Raw genomic sequence first — 18,241 nt, 5'->3', positions numbered from 1 at the left:
TTTGGATTCTAAAAGATTAATTCGTTTCTCTGGAAATATTTTGAGTGCTCATGCAGAGATCCTTGAACAAAGAAATTTCATTAATTCAAACACCGGATTATTTCTTGTGTTTATACAAGGAACTCTAGACTTCAACACAATATAGGATACAGCATACATCATCGCCTTCCATATTTGATTCTTCGTCGGGACTCGAACTTGAAATCATTAAAGCATTTTATTATTAAAACTTTTACAATTTTATTCGCATATTATTCTTGGATTATTTTTTGATTTGATTCTTAAAACCATAAGTTATTTTTTATTTATTTTTACAGTATTTTTCCAGGGAAATAAATTCTTTGTTAAATTTTTCAAAGCTTGTTATTTTACTCTTTCTTGTGTTGCTGTTTATTCGAGCCTAAACACGTTACATAAGACCATATACGGACATACATGATGGAAAGCAGACAAACACTATTTGCCATTTATCTGCCAACGAGCAATACTTTTGGAGCTGACAGTTTAATAAGGAAAAATATGATTCGACATGAACAAAATATGATTCGACATAAACACTTTGCCAATTTGCAGCAGATATCAGAATTATTTTAATTATTATACTGCAATTGGTAATGTAATAATGTAATTATACTGTATATTGTAATATATAAAAATTACACCTTTTAATTATTAATTTTGTACAATTTTCAACCTCACCGAGACATAATTTAACGATTCTAACCTAGCTAGGGTAGACAAAATTTCAGGAACTATCTGCGATATATAGCTTGTACCAGATAAAAAATTCGCTATCGGACTGCACCCCCCCCCCCTTTTTTTTAAAACTTGCGCACATAATGCAAGACGTCGAGTAGTAATACCCAAATAACCGCTCATCCCTCAGTAGATAAGGGGACGCCACTCGAGCTGGAGCCATCATTGCTTGCAAATTACTAATAAACTATATTGCTTGCAGTTTACTAATAAATGATATATGTATTATATAATGCTACATTTGATAGTTCATATATAATTTATACGTAAAATGTAAGCAACGATACGAGCCCCTTTGCTTGCAAATATGTAGATGTGGACAAATTGGTGAAAGCATACATTAATTCTTTCTCAAGAAACATATATTAATTTCTCAATTGTCCACAATACCGTTTGGTATGTGTACTCATTGTTTTTCCATACGGTAAAATGTAATGACAATTATTTACTACCCACTGCGATTCTGTAAACATTGTACACGTGCTTCTCTGATTAAGAATCAATTCTCTCAATAAAGACCAATCAAAATTGATTTAAGAAAAGATCATAACATCCCCACTCGCGTGATCTATTTGACAACCGGAAGTGGTAGAATGCAACCATGATTGCTAATGAAAGTTGAGCAGACAGCTTTGAAGGTTTGTTTAATCGTAATCAGATGATACAGTGACTGACCAGCGAAATTTACTGCAGTAGAATGGTTGAGCCAATTTTTGATTACCAATTTCGACTTATTTTGATCGGAGACAGCACCGTTGGAAAATCTTCACTTCTGAAATATTTCACCGATGGCAAATTCGCAGACGCCTGTGACCCCACTGTTGGTGTTGACTTCTTTGCTCGGTTAATTGAAGTTGAGGAAGGAGTGCGCGTCAAACTACAAATATGGGACACGGCCGGGCAAGAAAGATTTAGGTAATTGTTAATCTTTCATTTTGTATGTGCAGAATATGTCTTGGGTGCCATATAATTTATTCAACATGGCTACTAGTTTATTACGTTTGTGTGAGACTGCATAGATTCAGATTGCAAAGCGAAGGCGTGCAATCGCTCCCTCCCCATCACATGGCATGTAGTGGCAGACCAGTGCACTTCAGAATACTATCTTTTCTCATTGCTTTAATCAATTTGAGGAAAAATCCATTGAAAAAGCTACATTCCATTCATGCTTATATCGAAGTTATAAATATGAAAGATTTATTTGATTAATCTGTACAATACATGCTTGACATTTCGCTCGCCGTTGGAGACAATGTGGCTTTTTGTTTTAAGCGTTGAAGAGCTTCCGAGGTAAAGAAATTTACTATTACATGCCAAAGTAATGCATATTGGATGATTTTTAATATTAAAGTTATGTCTGCCAATTTCTTGCATGTTTTTTTGTGCAAATTAATTCTATGCTAAGTGCTTTGAGATGAAAGATTAGTTTTAATACTTCATAGTCATGAAGTTTGGGACATTATTTTGCAGTGCTGACCACACTATTATACATAATGCAGCAGTGTTCATCAGATTTTGAAAGGCATAAGTGGTATATAATAACATAAAAGTAGACGATTCGAAACACTAAATCTTTCGTTTGATATACATGTTGGGATTACAGCTGATGGCTGTTTATATGTAGATCCTTGGCATGGCACTGTGAAAGCCATACATTGAAGACTTGTGATTGTTTCATTTCCTTATGTCATTTTTATCTTGTATCATGGCAGTGTTAAGTTTGAAAGTGAAAGAAAGCTCTCATGATGGAGTTCAGTGGAGGTACTGTTATTTCTAGGGCCTTCCATTAGATTTAAAGTTGGAGGGCGAGCTGACAAAGTTGGCAGGGGGTGGTGAACCTCCCTAAATTGGGATAGTTGTTTTTATATATAAAAAAAGTAACTGGTGTAAAGTAAAAGTAGCTGGGTAAATCATGTGGTTCCTGGCTGGTAAAGAAATCCCAGTTTTCAAGACGACAGTGTACTACTTCTGTCTGGTATTGTAAGCTGTCCTATCTTGACCAACATATAATTGTATATTGTTGGAAGTTATTACAGTGAATAAGAACATGTAATAATAAAAATAGAATAATAAGTAAGCATTAACATATCTTAGTACATGTACTAGTTTGAATTTCCTGAAGTACAATTTAAAGGAACTTATTGTGAAGTTCATAAATGTTGTCACGCAATAAGCAAGTAATAAGTAATAAAATAATAGGCTGGTCCCTTTGAAAGTAAATTGGGTCCCATAAACTTGACCCAAGGGGCCCTTAGGATTATTTGAATGGAAATGGTATGGTGAAGGCAGCTGTCAGCGCCAAAATTACATTAATCAAATAATGTAGTATAAAGTTAAATGATTTAACTCGGCAATGAAATGATAAATCCAGATTCCAAATGATGTGATTTCACATGAAATGATTTAAAGAACAAAATGGAATGATGAATTTAGATTCCAGGTGATATGGTATTCAATGAAATGATAGATGTGATATTTTCACATCAAATTTGTTTCAGGCAGTATATTATTAAGTAAACCTTATAAAAATTTATTTTCTCCATTAATCTTTTGGCACAGCAGATATAGAAGTCTATCACAAAAGCTCATAGCTATGACATGTTTAATGAAGGCTCTATTTCATTGCAGGTTTTCTTTTTTTTTTAAGTGCACTTTTCTTTGTAATAAAACAAGTTTATAAGATGCATAAGTTAGAGAGAACCTAAAAGATTGCGCATCATAACTTTCGATCAAGATAATCCATAGCCTTTTTTTATGAACTTGTGTATTTTCTTTTAGGTAGAAGTCTTTGTTCATGATGATATGCATTTTATTTTTAAATCAGTGATATGATTGATTGTCTTCATTAGGTGTTTTAGTGAAATAAAATGCATGCTGTTCTCTTGTTCAGTTTTTATTGTAATTTTTTTGCATGTAAGGAAGCTTTTCATGATTTCAGTACATAATATGCAGAATTAACATTTAAATGCCATTAATGATCAATATGTATCTATATACTGCAATACAGATATGTCATCTAACTTATAACAGAATTTTGGTGTATTGTGATGAGCCAATTTCGTTTCATTGATTAGTTCTGGTTTTACACTGTAGATACAGATATAGGTTATTGTTTCATTTTATTAATTGCATTGTCGTTTTAGATATATTCTAGACAGCATGATCTAATTGAAAATGTATACCAGTTGTAATGGGCACTATTCAAAGTCAACTTTATTTCCAGCTAGCAATATTATATACAATATAGATGTTGTTTGTTTTTATTATGTCTGTACAGACCATGATGAACTATGGCAAAGGCTGTGGTGCTCTAATGATCCCATGAGAGATAAGTAAGACAACATTAAAGTCCTTAAACCTAGTGTGTCTGCAGTGTAAATAAACTATGGCTTGGTAATTGGAGAGCAAAACAGTTACAGTAACATTTCCTTCCAACTTACTGATTCTTTCTTTACTTTGAAGCATGAAACTTTAATCATATGGGGGGGGGGTCAATCAACAGAAGTTCCAAAATAGTTATCTAAAAATTTTGTGGAACTCCTTTTCATTGATATTTATGTATTCAGCACACAAGAAATACATGGAACTTATTATATTCATTGATATTGATGTAATCAGCAAAACAGTGCTATCATAATATTTTTTGTATAAAAAAGTAGCTTAGAAAGGACAAGAGCTTGAGGACCACTCCAGTTATCTAAGTGGCTAGAGTGTCCACCTTAGATGCAGGAGGTAATGTGTTCAAACCCTAGATGAGTCATATCATAGACTTATAAAAATGGTACATGTACTAGGAGCTGCCTCACTTGGCACTCAGCATTAAGAGGTTAGTGTCAAGACTGGTTGGCCCAGTTCAGGATAATGTCACAAGTTGAGACATGATGCTACATGTCTGTGGCATGATGCCCATTTGCTAGACATCACTGTAAACAGACACACTGCAGACATCATAGTGATTATCACTACAGTTGTTAAAGCTATGTTAAAAATACACACACACACACACATATATAAACATGTCCCCCAACACTTGTGCCTAAGGTTTAAATCATTACCAAAAGTGCTAGTAAACATGGGAACTTAAGCAAACATAGTATGAATGTTAATCTTACCAGTTAAATTACTTAATGAAATCATTGTTTACAATTTATCTTAACACTGAAGCAGACAAAGCCTGTACATACTGTTTCAAGTTATATGTTTCAGCCCAGGTGATTTCGCCAAATTGCATGCCTTTGATGAGCTGGAATTGACTTTTTCATTGAGGCTGACAGAATATTTATTAATTAATATTTTCTATTTAGTTTGTTTTATATTTTGCATTCAATTTTAGGCAAGTAACAAAATAGGTTTACTTATCCAGTAAAATGTTAAGTTTGTACTAAGCTTTAGGGCAGTTTATTTTTATTTTCCTTGATCATGTGAGATATTTTTGGGGGAGGGTGACACACCACATGAATGAAGTGGTGTTCAAGATTTTTAAGAAATGCATGTAGTATAGTGTGTTATCAGTTATAAAATGAATTGTCACCCTGTTGCTGGTCAGGCTCAAGTCTACATTAAAGAGTCTGATAAATTATTGACCTTTGCTATTGGGCCTGCTAAGCGATAACAGACTTTGGTCTATGGACTACATTGTGTTCTCTTACTCTATAGCATGCATTGATTAACTTTAGTACTTAAATTGATTAAATCACAATCTAGAAATACTGTAATACAATTGCTTGGCCTGGAATGTGTCCAGTATTTGATATTAAATTTGAATACAGTTTGGTTGATTTGTTTGTTTGGTTTGGTGTTTATGGCATCGCAACACTTGAAGTCTATTTAGTGCTCCAGGCTGATCCTGTGGTGGGATTTGAACTCGCATCCTTTCAGTTGCAAGTCCAGCATGCCAAACACTGAAGCACGGTGGCATCAAATTGAAACTGTTGTTATTATTGTTTTTATTGTTGTTGGTCTTTTCAGTTTGAAGATGAACATGAGATTGCTGCCTAGTTTGGTTTCTTTGAGTATGTGAGTTGACCAATGAGAACAGTTTGTACTCTGAACTGTCTGTGGCACACTTGGAAGGAGATGCCAAATGAGTTTGCCAGATCAATTGGGGATATGATGCTCTTCTGTGATTTATGCTGCCCATACTTCTGTACTGCCTTTGTAGTTCTCGTCTGTTCAAAATCGATAGCTTCAATATGGATGAGACTGTCAGGTGGAGTGATGCTGTGTGAGATTTTTCCATGGTTCTGGGTCAGTGTTGAAGTGATTCAAGGATGACAAGATGGTGTCTTTGAAGCTATTTTTTCTACCACCCAAAAATCACTTTCTCTCCTTCAGTTTGTTGTAGGGGACCTTCTTTTGTAGTTGCTCTTTTGACGTCCTGGTTATTTTTTGACTGCCCATCTAACCTCAGGTGTGAGTGTGATTTCATAAGTTGAGTGTGGATGCTTGGAATGTCTGGTCGTGTGATAAAGTCAGTATTTGGGACACTGATGCAGTCTTACCAACATCAGTTTCCACAAGCAGCCCATGTGAAAATGATTAACTTTTTGGCATGGCATCTGTACACTATCCAGATTTTGTAACCCATACAGCAGTGTTGGCAACACAATGGCTTTGTACACCTTACATTCTGCTTGTAGATTGATACTTCTGAGTTCCAACACATATGAACATAGTCTGCAAAAGGTCACACTTGCTGGAGCAATTTTGGCATTGATTTCTCCATTGGTGTGGACTGTACTTGGCAGTGTGCTGCCAAGAGAGGTGAACTTGTCCACTGCTGTGAGGATTTGTCCATTTAATGTATTAGGCTGTATGTGATGCTTTTCTGGTTCAGATTGGTGAATAACCTCTGTTGTCTTAATAGAAATTGTGAGACCAAAATTGTCAGAAGCTGAAGAGAAATGGTTGATACTTTGTTGTGTGTCAGAGGCAGATTTGGCATTCAGGCAACAGTCATCAACAAATAGGAGATAAGGAACAGTCATTTTCTGTGACTTCATCTTCACCTGTAGTTTTCTCAGTTTGAGCAACTTGCTGTCAGTCCAATATCTGATATCAGTCCCAGCATAGTGTGTGTGTATAATCTGGATTTTTAAAGCAGCTTTAACAATTTTTCAGTCATATCACTACGATGTCTGCAGTGTGGCAGTTTATAGTGCTGTCTAGCACTGGGGCATCATGCATAGTGCTCAATGAGTTTGGATTAAAATGTTATTTTGGAATTATTGTGAACATATTCAAAGACGTTCTGGATTGCATCATTGTGGTTCATCAGGACATTTAAGACTATAGAATTTCATTTGGAATATTCTGTATTGTTGGAATTGGGATATAACATTTATGATTTTTTTGAATTTAATTCACACTACTGTATCTCTTAAATTTTCACTTTGTAACTTAGAGAAATAAATTGTTGGTTGATTTTACTTAAATTGTTCATTTCACTTGTTCCTGTTATTTAATTTAGGACCTTGAAATAAACAACATTACACATCAATTTTTTATTCTTGTAAATACATCTGCATTCTTATCCTTTCCCATCGACATATCAGTCTACTTGCATTATTTGCACATATATTTTTTAATGACTTTAATTATCCGCATCTGGTTTTAAAGTTGGGGAACAAAGATACAAAAGAAAACAAATGTTAAAATAAACATTAGATTTTATTACAATGTTACGTTTTTAATCATACATTTATTTTGTGCACATGGAATATTGTGTTTGGGGTAAGTTCAGTTTTCCAGTCAGTTTCTTCCTTTGGTGGATTGTGGGAAAGCAGTCATTGTTGCAGCAGAAGTTGGAGTCATCTTTTGTACCAGTGTGGCCTGTATTACAAGGTATTATTCGGTATTAGTTGCCCATGAGTTAAAGCTGTTTCTCATGGTACATGTCAGTCTTTAATATAAGCAGTAGATAGCCAGTTGCTGTTATGTAGCTAACTCTTTTTAAGATACACAACTCTGAACGACCACTCTCAGCATTATTCCAAGATATTTCAACAACCATCGAGGCAGTTTTGCATGAGATAGTACTCTTGTTCCAGGGCTTGTGACATCAACACATTTCATGATAGACCAAAGCAGGTTGTTAGAGAAAAGAACAAGGTTGTAGCTTTACACTGATGCCATTTAAAATGTATTCATTCTTATTGCTAATCACATTAAAATAATACATCTATAAAAAAATGCAATTTTGAGACCAGATTTTCTTACATAACAAAATCCTGCTGTTTAAGGACTGGAGTTTTGGACTGGATATTAAACTTTCTCTCATTAGATCTAAAGCAGACCTGACAAACTTTACTCGGACAATTAGGATTTGGGGTAAAAGAAGGCAAGCAGGTAAAAATCATTGGTTAGTAAGGGGATAACAAAAAAAATGTCAAAATTTCATCCATTTGCTCATATGTGGGTCTAACAACCAATCTAAAACTTATCTTACATACATACACAACTGACTGTCACTGTGAAAGTCTTTCTGAATCTGCATACAGTGGTCACGTTCATACAAATGCCAGCTTAGTTATGTCCCATGCCTGGCAGTTACTGACACGTTTGACTTGTTTTAGATGATACACAGTAAAACTTGAAAATTTCTATGTCGCAAAAAATTTTAAAGCAAGTTTTTCAAGGTCAGGCTGCAAGTGATTTGAGTAATATTTGAGCTTTTGAACATTCTGCTCTATATTTGATTACTGGATACCATGTAAATCTGTAGTGATTTACAATCTGCCTTAAATTGGCTGTGGAGGCTTTCTGTATGATCTTAACAGTAGTAGGTTACTGAAAACTTCACATAATGAGATTTTGTTTGCTTTGTCTATTTGATAAGATGAGTCTGTTGTCTTCAGACTGGTGCATTTTTATATAACTTGTTAGTCACTGGATATGCTTTTCCCCATACATTCTATGCAATTGCCTCACTTGGGAATATATATTCAGATAAGAGCAGCACAAAATAAATGCACATCAACCCCTACATATTTTTGGTGATTTTTGATTGCTTGAACCCTTAGCTATGTAAAAATATATATATTTTTTAAAAAGTTCTTATTTGCTTATAGGTTGAGTCCAAGTGCAAACTACATAGACCTTGCTGTACCATCACATAATAGACTGGCAGATCAGGGTCTGTATTATTTGTTCTATTGATTGCTCCATGCAAAATGCATAGATCCAGATCAGTCGGTGCATTGTGCAATGGCAGATCTGGTTCTGTGCAGTTTCTGTTTGTTGTTGTTTTAGGGTTTAACGCCACTTTTCAGCACACGATAGGCTATACATGGTGGCCAGTATTAATGGTGGAGGAAGAACCCAGGAAAACCCCAGAAAGAACCACCGACCCATGAGAAGCTACTGGCAAGCTGTCTCACATATCCACATTAGCCGAATCCGAGACTCGAACCCACGCAGGCAGAGGTGACATGGCAGTGATCCGTAACGAAGAGCACCCTAGACCACTTGGCCACTCGGGGCCCTGTTTCTGTTTGTAGTTGGACTCGACTTATAAGCAAGTATATACAATATATTTCCAGTATGACACTGGGTCTTCTAACTTTTCATGTTGAAACAAAATCTTTTTCATGCAAGACTGTATTTGTTGTATATTTCAGATCAATTACCCGATCATATTATCGGAACTCTGTGGGTGTAATGATAATGTACGACATCACAAAAAGAGCCAGCTTCGAGAACGTAATTGGCTGGCTTGAGGAAGCCAAATTCCATATCGAGCCACACAAGGCAGTTTATATGGCTATCGCGCATAAGTGTGATAGGGATAGCGATAGGCAAGTCAGCTCTAGCGAAGGCTCTAGATTTGCTCAGTTGAATGGATTGAGGTATATAGAAACCTCTGCTAAAAATGGACAAAATGTTGAAGAAGCATTCCTTATTATGGCTAAAGACATATACAGGTTGTTGAAGGAGGAAAGAATCAAGATAGAAGAAGGCTGGGATGGTATAAAGCCAGGATTTGCTCGTGCAGATGAGAGGGTGCATCTTGCTGAGGGAGAACCTGAAGGGGGTGGCTGTTGTTGATAATACGGTTTGTTAATCTTGTGGGATATATTTTCATGTGCAATCCTTGAATAAAGACTTCACAATGTGAAGTGCTGCATAATTTATGTGGCAACAAATTTACTTCTTAAATTTTGCACATTTGAATATTTCAGTCATGTATATGGTATGTGTTGGCTTGGCTCTGTTTCATTTCTGCTATGATTTTTGGTAAGCCTCTTCAGGCTCTTGATAGGTTACCATGATTTACATTTATAGCAGTAAAACCGCAAATTCTTTTTGTTATTGTCATAAACAGGATAGGACATCAACAGTTATCCAGTTATCTGAGACTGGGCAAGTGGCCTAAAACACTTAGCCATGTTTTTTTAAATTCACTTTTAAATATTTTGATTATCATAAAGTGAAGAAATAATATCAGCTTTTTGCAAAACAGTGCAACCTTGGTTTTATTGTAACATGCTTATACCATATATGTTTGCTTATAAATTGAGTTATACTGATGTTCTGGCACATTATGTGATGGCAATTCAGAGTCTATGTTGTATGCAATTATTCCCAACTTATATATGAGTATATATGGTAAATTAAATTTATACTGAGTCTGTTCATAGAGGTGACTGATATTTATCAGATGCATTTCCTCACCCACTTGCTCATATGGTATTATAAGAAATTTTTTCCATCTAATTCTGATCAACTTAAGATTTTTGTATTAGCATTTTGAAAGTCATATATGGTACGTCAAAGTTGCAGCTTGAACTGTGCATTATGCAGAACCTATGTTTGACATTGGTTTGTGGTTGACAGTGTCATCTGTCTGTACCAAGCTAATTCTAACTTTATATGCATTCAACATTAAATTATTATCAGAAAATCATTTGTGATTGATCTTAATTACTATAAGGCTCCGAATCCATGTCCATTATTTGATAACCTGTCAACCACATCTACTTCTATTACCCATGCCTGATGTAATATTGGACCCATTTAATTTTGGCAGTATTATCTCCCTTTGTCAGCCATTTAGGGGATCAATATGAAGGTCTATCAGTATGATTTACAGTTTCTAATAAGCTCTAAAGTCAGATTGTAAACAGAAAAAAAAGAAAACATTTTCATTGTGAACATATAAGTGGAGCTAGGAAACAGTTATTTAGCCAGTATCTGATATGAAACTATATTCAAAATGTTTAGGAAAAGGAGATGCATGTATTGTTCTTCAACGTGGCTGACAAGGAATGTAGCATTTAAAAAAAAAAACAGTCCATTTGTACCAGCCTTGAATTCCACTAGATTACCCATTAACCTGTGCTGGACATATATATAATGCAGTTATACAGTATGTAGTATAATGTTGATAGCTGTATCATGTGGCAGTCAGATATAATGATATTGTTCATGTTATTTGCTTTTTTTAATTGGTTGTGTCTTTTTATTTGATTATGTTAAAATATGATTAATATATCTTATTCAACAGAAGTGGATTTAGATTTGTATTGGATTTTTAACATAACTTCAACAGTTTTTCAGTCATATCAACATAGGTCGATATAAAGGTCACAGGACTTTTACAAGTAGGAAAGGCTGCGAGGATCCATTGTCTATTATCGTTATCAGATATTCTGAACTCCTATTTCTCAGTACACATGGTCAAAAGTTCTAACACATTTGTGGATTAACACTTTACATAAGTTTGAAAGTCAGAATTTGTAACACACTTTGAAAGAAATCTAGGGTAAATATTTGTAACACATTCTCCAATAGGCCAGAGGTCAGAATATGCAGTAGTGTTATCTTAAGTATACATGCACTGTCAGAAATTTGGGCATCATTGTAACATTGTTACTATCCAGGTGATATTGTCACAAGGAATTACAGACAGATTTTCCTAAGAACAGAGTGTTGTAATGGTGATAATAGTCTGTGGTTTATGATTTTCAGTTGCAAATGGTGGTTTTACCCAAACTGACACCAGTCCCAACTATGTACACCCCCAAATGCCCCCAAACAAGACCATACATGCCATGCCCCGTTTTTGAAGATGACTTGAAATGGTATGGAATATGGAGGACTATTCCTGATATTACAAAAATTTCTCGCATTCAGTTCTTTCATCTGATTGATCAAATGATTTTTAAATAAACTGTCAGGGTTGTAAATTTTGGGCTGATTGCTAATGTCAGTTTGTGATGATGCATTACTAACGATCTTATTTCTATCACTATCATTACACCATGAAATGCAGTGTAAGATTTTGTCATAAGACACACGTGTCAAACTCAAGGCCCGCTGGCCACATCAGGCCCGGCGTACAATTATATCCGGCCCGAGAGAGAATTTTAGGCAAAAATATTTTTTAATGGCCCTGCGATATAAAGTGCAAATCAGATTCCCTAATTAGCAGCCTTGCCAAACATCCAGCTCTGACAAATTGGCATAAGAGCGAAAATGGGTATGCCAATGATTTTTTATTATTAAAACTTTTTTCTGTTTTAATTTATATTAATGTTTAAAAAAGGTTTAATTTTTCGCTTATTGAATGTTTATCCTGTTCGGCCCGCAACCTTACGTGTGATTTGAGTTTTGGCCCACTGAGCGATTGAGTTTGACACCCCAGTCATAAGAGGTTAGTGAAAAAATTAACTGTGCATTCAAGTTTGAAATTTACTTGCAATATATCAAGTACAATACTGTGTCACTTTGTGAAGAGTCTGAGAGTTTTATCAGGTCTCCCTGAGCTTTAAATTTATACATTTAACTTTCAAAATGTTTAAATTTAATTATTTGATGTGTGAAAAACAGCAGTGTAACAGCGAACAGCTATTTATCACCTGTATATGACGTGGTTCGTGTTTGTCCAAATGGACACGTTTGTTCTCTCTTTCACACCAGATTGTTTGCTTTTCATATATATATATATATAAAACTTGTTGCTTGTATCAGTAATTTGTTTTATATCAGTAATTTGTTTTGTTTGGGATTTGTCCCATTATTTTATGCTGTACAAAGTAAATGTTGAATGGAAAATAATTTGAATACATGTTAGCATCAGATATGAGTGTAATTACCATCAGTACTGGCATGTAAGTAGGATACAACTGTAATCTGAATATCATATCAAATCTGGGTCTATACCGTTGTGAAGCGTAATCAGTGGAACATTGACCTTGATCTGCCAGTGTATTGTGTGATGGCAGATCATAGTGTGGTGTTTGCAGTTTGATCCGACTTAAAGTGAGTATATAGTCAGTTCTTTATTCATTTATATTAAAATTTGTGTTTTATAGAACTGTAAGGAGTTGCCATTATTGACCTGTAAAATTGTTTTGTACTCTTGAGTCAATAATAAGATTTTCTGTGATTTGACTCCTTTTTGTGAGTGACAATTTTCGTGGTTGCTGAAAGTCACAAACTTGATGATCCAATGAACAGTGATCCATATGTGGAAACAATAAAATCTCTTTCCTTATCCACTGATTTAAGTAGTCGTGAAAATTAAAGTTTATGCAAGCCACTAAAATCACATAGGTATGACTATCAGACTCTGCTAATGTGAGTATGAGAGAAAGTTTGTCAGTAGCAGACTAGCTTCCCATGGGTTTGGGTTTTCCCCGATTCTTTCTTTACCAGTTATACTGGCCGCCATGTATATCCTATCTTTAGCTGAGAAATGGCATTAAAGTAAAAAATAAAAACAAAGATGATATCCAGAAAGATATTATTTCACTATGTTAACTTAATTGCATGGTTGTCTGACAACTATATTATACTACTAATTTTGCATAGTATTTGAGAATGTTTAGTTATTTAATATTTCTTATTCATTTACCCCAAAGTCAATTGGATTGAAATCAAGATCAGTTTTTGTAGTAAGTAGATCTGAAAGACATGGATAAAGCTTCATGTTTTGTCAACCTGATGCAGAATTGCATTTTATGTTAGTAAGAGTTGTTGCTAAACTTATGTTTTGAATAAGGTTTTTCAGTTTCATAACATGAAAGCTCTAATTTAGTTGGTGAATATATGAATATATAGGTCAGCAGACCATGACTTTGTATCTGTGTCTGAAAGATCATTGTATCTGAGATCTGGACTTAAGTCAAATTGCACCAAACTAGTTTATGAAACTGAGATTGTAGCATAGACATGATTTTAAAGATTATTGTTGTAACTTTTTTAAGTTCTTTCTTTTCAGATTTGAATAGAAGCACTATTTTTTATGAGAATTATAACATCATTTTAAATGTTCTTTTACATAGTGCATTTCATCGGTTGTAGTAGACATGGATTTTTTATCAACCTATTGTTAATTGTACATACAAATTATATGTATACAAAAGACTAGTCTATAGAAGACATAGTTTTATGAACCATAAAGTGTTCTGTACAGATAGTTTCATGGCTTGAAGTAAATATTAGCAAGTAGCAAATTTGCAACCTGTTTTTATGATTTTGCTGCTTATTTTAAAAATCTGAGAATTTTTACTACCATTAATTTTGACAAAGAAGAACTGCTCATGAAACTTATGAATCATGGTATGCCATTTTACTATGGATTAAAAGTAGGTGCACAAAGTTTGATATCTGCTACATCATGTGTAATTCTGCCACTGAGGGTTTGCTTGATATGTTTTTCACAAATGAAACATCATGAAAGCAAAGAATGGAATAGACAAACTTCATTAACACAGCAAATAACTGTTGAACTGCTCAGACAATAAACATGATATTTTCATTGATAATAAATTAATAACCTTTATTTATGCTTAGAAAAATTGCATACTAATCAATCAGTTGGAAGATTCGCTGTAGTACTCCATTGTATTTATACAGTTCTGCTATCAATTTAGCAAAAAATCAGTTTTTGCATGATTGAGAATATTTTATGTTTTGGACATGCCACATGGTTGCCAGATAATGAAATGTTACTTTTTCTGTGGCAGAGGAATCTGTTAATTTTAGAGTTGCATGTCATACAAATGTTGTGATACAATAGGCATCAATATACATACCTTGCACTTTGGGAACATCCTCAGATGTATTACTATCTAGTGTTTGATCTCCCTGTCCATTAATATTCAAAAAATATGTCATTGCCAAAAAAACCAGCCATCATATGGCAACATTTAAATAAAAAAATTATATCAAATAGAAACTTAAAACAGTCTGCAATTCCTAATAATATGACAATATTTTAATATAAAATGGTAACAATCAGTCTGCTAACTTAATGTACCTATGAGTGTGAATTTTTTAACAAAATCATGTTTTTCATGACATATTGCCTTAAAAATATTTATATTTCCCTTATGTATTGCTTACAGTTTAAGTTCGTATTATTACAAAATAAATGTCATAAATGAATTGAATTAAGAAATCCACTGAAAATGTTTCACAAAGTCAAAAAATGTCTTTTATTGATTTTCACTGGCATCAGAATTTTTGTATGTATTGTTGTATATATCACCATACAGTACTGACCATTATCTTGGCGATTGCCAGTGATTTTTGTTTAACAACAATTGTATAGATTGGTTGAGTTTTTTTAAATGATAAATCAGTGTTGTGAGTATAATTAAAGTCTAATTTAATTTATTGTTTTATATACCGGCAAAAAGACAGAAAATATATTGTTATAAATTATTGTCTGTCAATCTGCCTGAAACCTTATATTTGATTCCAAAGAACTTTTGTTTTGCAGCATCTACCTTTACTAACTTTGTGGATAATTTACAGTTTGCCCAAGGAAGAAGCCATTTTATTTAAGGGTCAAAAATCAAATCACAGTGGCTGATAAATTTAGAATGGTTTCTTCACAAACGTTTCAGTTTCTTGACCATATGCCATCACCAAAGTTTTGTGGATGGCTTACACTTTGGGAAAATGAACCTTATTGATATTTGAGTCAAAAGGTCAAAATCCAAGGCACTTTGACTGAAAGAACCAAACTAGTTTTTTCCATAATAACTTTACTTCTAGACTTCATACATTGACCAGAGTTTGCAGTGCATGTGTTTAAGGTAAGGAAAAGCCGTTTGAGTTTGGGGTCAAAATGACAAATGCTTAAATCTAAGAATGATGGGCTTTTAACAAATGTTGTAGAAGTCTTGAATTTAGGATATGAAAGAAATAGATTTTGGTGTCAGAAGGTTTTTTATGGCAAGTCTGTAAAAATAATGGTTTCTGCATATAATGTTTAGTTCAAGGGCTCATACCTTGACTAAAGGTAAAGGTCATTGAGGCTTGTTTGTCAGTAATCTCCATTCAGTGATATCCAGCTTGTGCCAAAATAGGGACTGTTCATAGATTGGCAGGCTTATACCATTCACAGCACTTTGTTATCAATAGGATTTAACTAACAGTATGAATTAGACAATAATGTTCTTAATCCCCCATCCTACCCCCACTGCAAAGTAAGTTTGGGAAATATATTGGAGTTGTTTTCCATCCATCCATCCCACTTTTGTTTACATAATATCACTTAAGCCATTTGAGATATCTTCATTAAACTTTGTATGCTTATGTATCATGACTTGAGAATAAGTCCTGTGTAAAATGAAATCTGTCCAATCTGCATTTTAAAAGGTCTCTCCATTTTGGTTGTGCCATGTCTTTTAGAAGTAACGTGGTGTGGGGGGGGGGAGACACATAATCCACACTTCCAGCTGTCTGACACTTTCCCCTTTTTACTATAACTGTAAATGCATTTGAGATTAAGAGATGAAACTTGTTTTACTTTAATCACTGATACTAGAAGGTTGAGGGTCCTATAAAATCTTGTTTTTCAGCACATTTTCCATTCTGCATAATAACGTTAAAGCCATTTTCAGTTATACTTACCATCATTAGAAGGTGGGTAATGTACCACATTAGGCATCCTGTTTTCAAGTTCAAGGTCACACCTGAATATTTAGCATTTCCATTACACTTTCACTTCAGCTTTGTAACTTGAAAGGCATTTGAGATAAAAGATTACTCTTGGTATAACTGTACATCATCAAAAAATGTGTGTTGTATACCACATCTGAAGTTCTGTCATAATGTCAAGTTCACAGGTCAGTAGTTTCTTTTTCAATACCCTTTGCCCTTATCCTTTCTGCTCTAACAACTGTTTAAAATCAAGGGATGCATTGTGGTATACTTACATATTGTAACTAAAAGAGCTGATGCATTGCTTGTTTGGGGTCTTGACCTCAATGTCAAGGTCACAGGTCCATATTTGAAGTTTTTCTGCTTTATATTATGAAATCTTATTGAGGTACAAAAATGAACCATGCATCTAAGTCCAGGTTTGATCTCCAATGTCATGGTTGTTCATACTTAAAAAAAAAAAAAACCTTTTCTGCAGTTTTTTCTTCTTGAATGACTGTTAAAATAGGGTAGTGAAACTTGGTTAATTCAGTGTCTACCCAGCAACTTGACAGTGGTTGAAATTCATATTTCATGATTGTGAACTTTTGTAACTTCACATTGGTAATGAGGAAAGAATTCACTACATACATCTGTTCATTACAAATTGTGACCTGTACATTTGTCGCACTCTTCATTGGTTAATATTTTCAGAACTGTTTCAGGCATCATTGTGAAATCGGGTATGTGTTTGAATCATGACAAGAGGCTGTCCCATATAAAATTTGGTTTTGTCACATTGGTAGTTACCTCCCATGTTTGAAAATTGTATATACAATTCACATCTCCTTTATGATTTGAGCTTTTTTTGGTAACCTATACTTGTCATTGTTTCTGATGTGAACAAACATTACGCACAGCATTTTTGGTTAGCATTTATAAATACATTAAGTGTTGTGATGACCCCTTATCAGTGTGAAAACTAAGTTCAGCAAAGCATCATGCTTTTTCATTGTGACAATTTGTTTTACTTTGTCTTAACCCATGTCTCCATTATAAATTGTAAAATAAAGTTGTCACTGATAAACTTTGTATCTTGCTATGTCAAAAGCACTGTTCAGGTGTTGAAAGCTTTATTAAATAGTAGTCATAGTTTGAGCACAGATTATTCTGATTGCTTTCCTTCATTAATTTGCAGGTGTCAAATAGCCAAATTTTGTTTAAATTACTCTACATTGGAGTGATAAAGTTCTTTTAAAACTATTCTGTTATCTCATTCTTACTATTTCATTAGATTTGAAACATTCTGGCATTACGGCTAATTGAGCTTATAGCATGGTCTTGTGTCTGCTGTGAGTTGTACAACCATCAAAACTTGCTACCTATAACTACCTCTTCAAAAATACTTACTACTGGTAATTTCAGGCCAAGTTGGCAAAAAAATATCATGGCATGGAAACCTTTCATGGTTGTAGACATTATGCCACTCTGCCAATAAATATAGCTATCATTACTATGTGTGATATGTGGATTGGGTTTTTAATGTAGCTTTAACAATTTTTCAGTCATATCGCAGTGATGTCTGCAGTGTGGCAGTTCATAGTAATGT

The 18,241-nt window shown here is 34.1% G+C and overlaps 1 protein-coding gene across 1 annotated transcript; it reads left to right on the top strand.

Moving 5' to 3' along the window:
* The first annotated feature begins 1,332 nt into the window (after nt 1–1,332).
* Nucleotides 1,333–17,895, top strand: LOC149786560 (ras-related protein Rab-39B-like). Its single transcript, XM_089977066.1, has 2 exons — nt 1,333–1,671; nt 9,375–17,895. The coding sequence occupies exons 1-2, from the start codon at nt 1,454–1,456 to the stop codon at nt 9,799–9,801; spliced, it is 645 nt and encodes a 214-aa protein (XP_089833192.1). The 5' UTR covers nt 1,333–1,453; the 3' UTR covers nt 9,802–17,895.
* Nucleotides 17,896–18,241: the final 346 nt, after the last annotated feature.

Source organism: Sinohyriopsis cumingii, chromosome 12, assembly GCF_028554795.1.
Source record: "Sinohyriopsis cumingii isolate HCF-2022 chromosome 12, ASM2855479v2, whole genome shotgun sequence".
NCBI lineage: Eukaryota > Metazoa > Mollusca > Bivalvia > Unionida > Unionidae > Sinohyriopsis > Sinohyriopsis cumingii.
The sequence above is the reverse complement of the archived record's forward strand: the minus strand, read 5'-3'. Positions and strand labels throughout refer to the sequence as shown.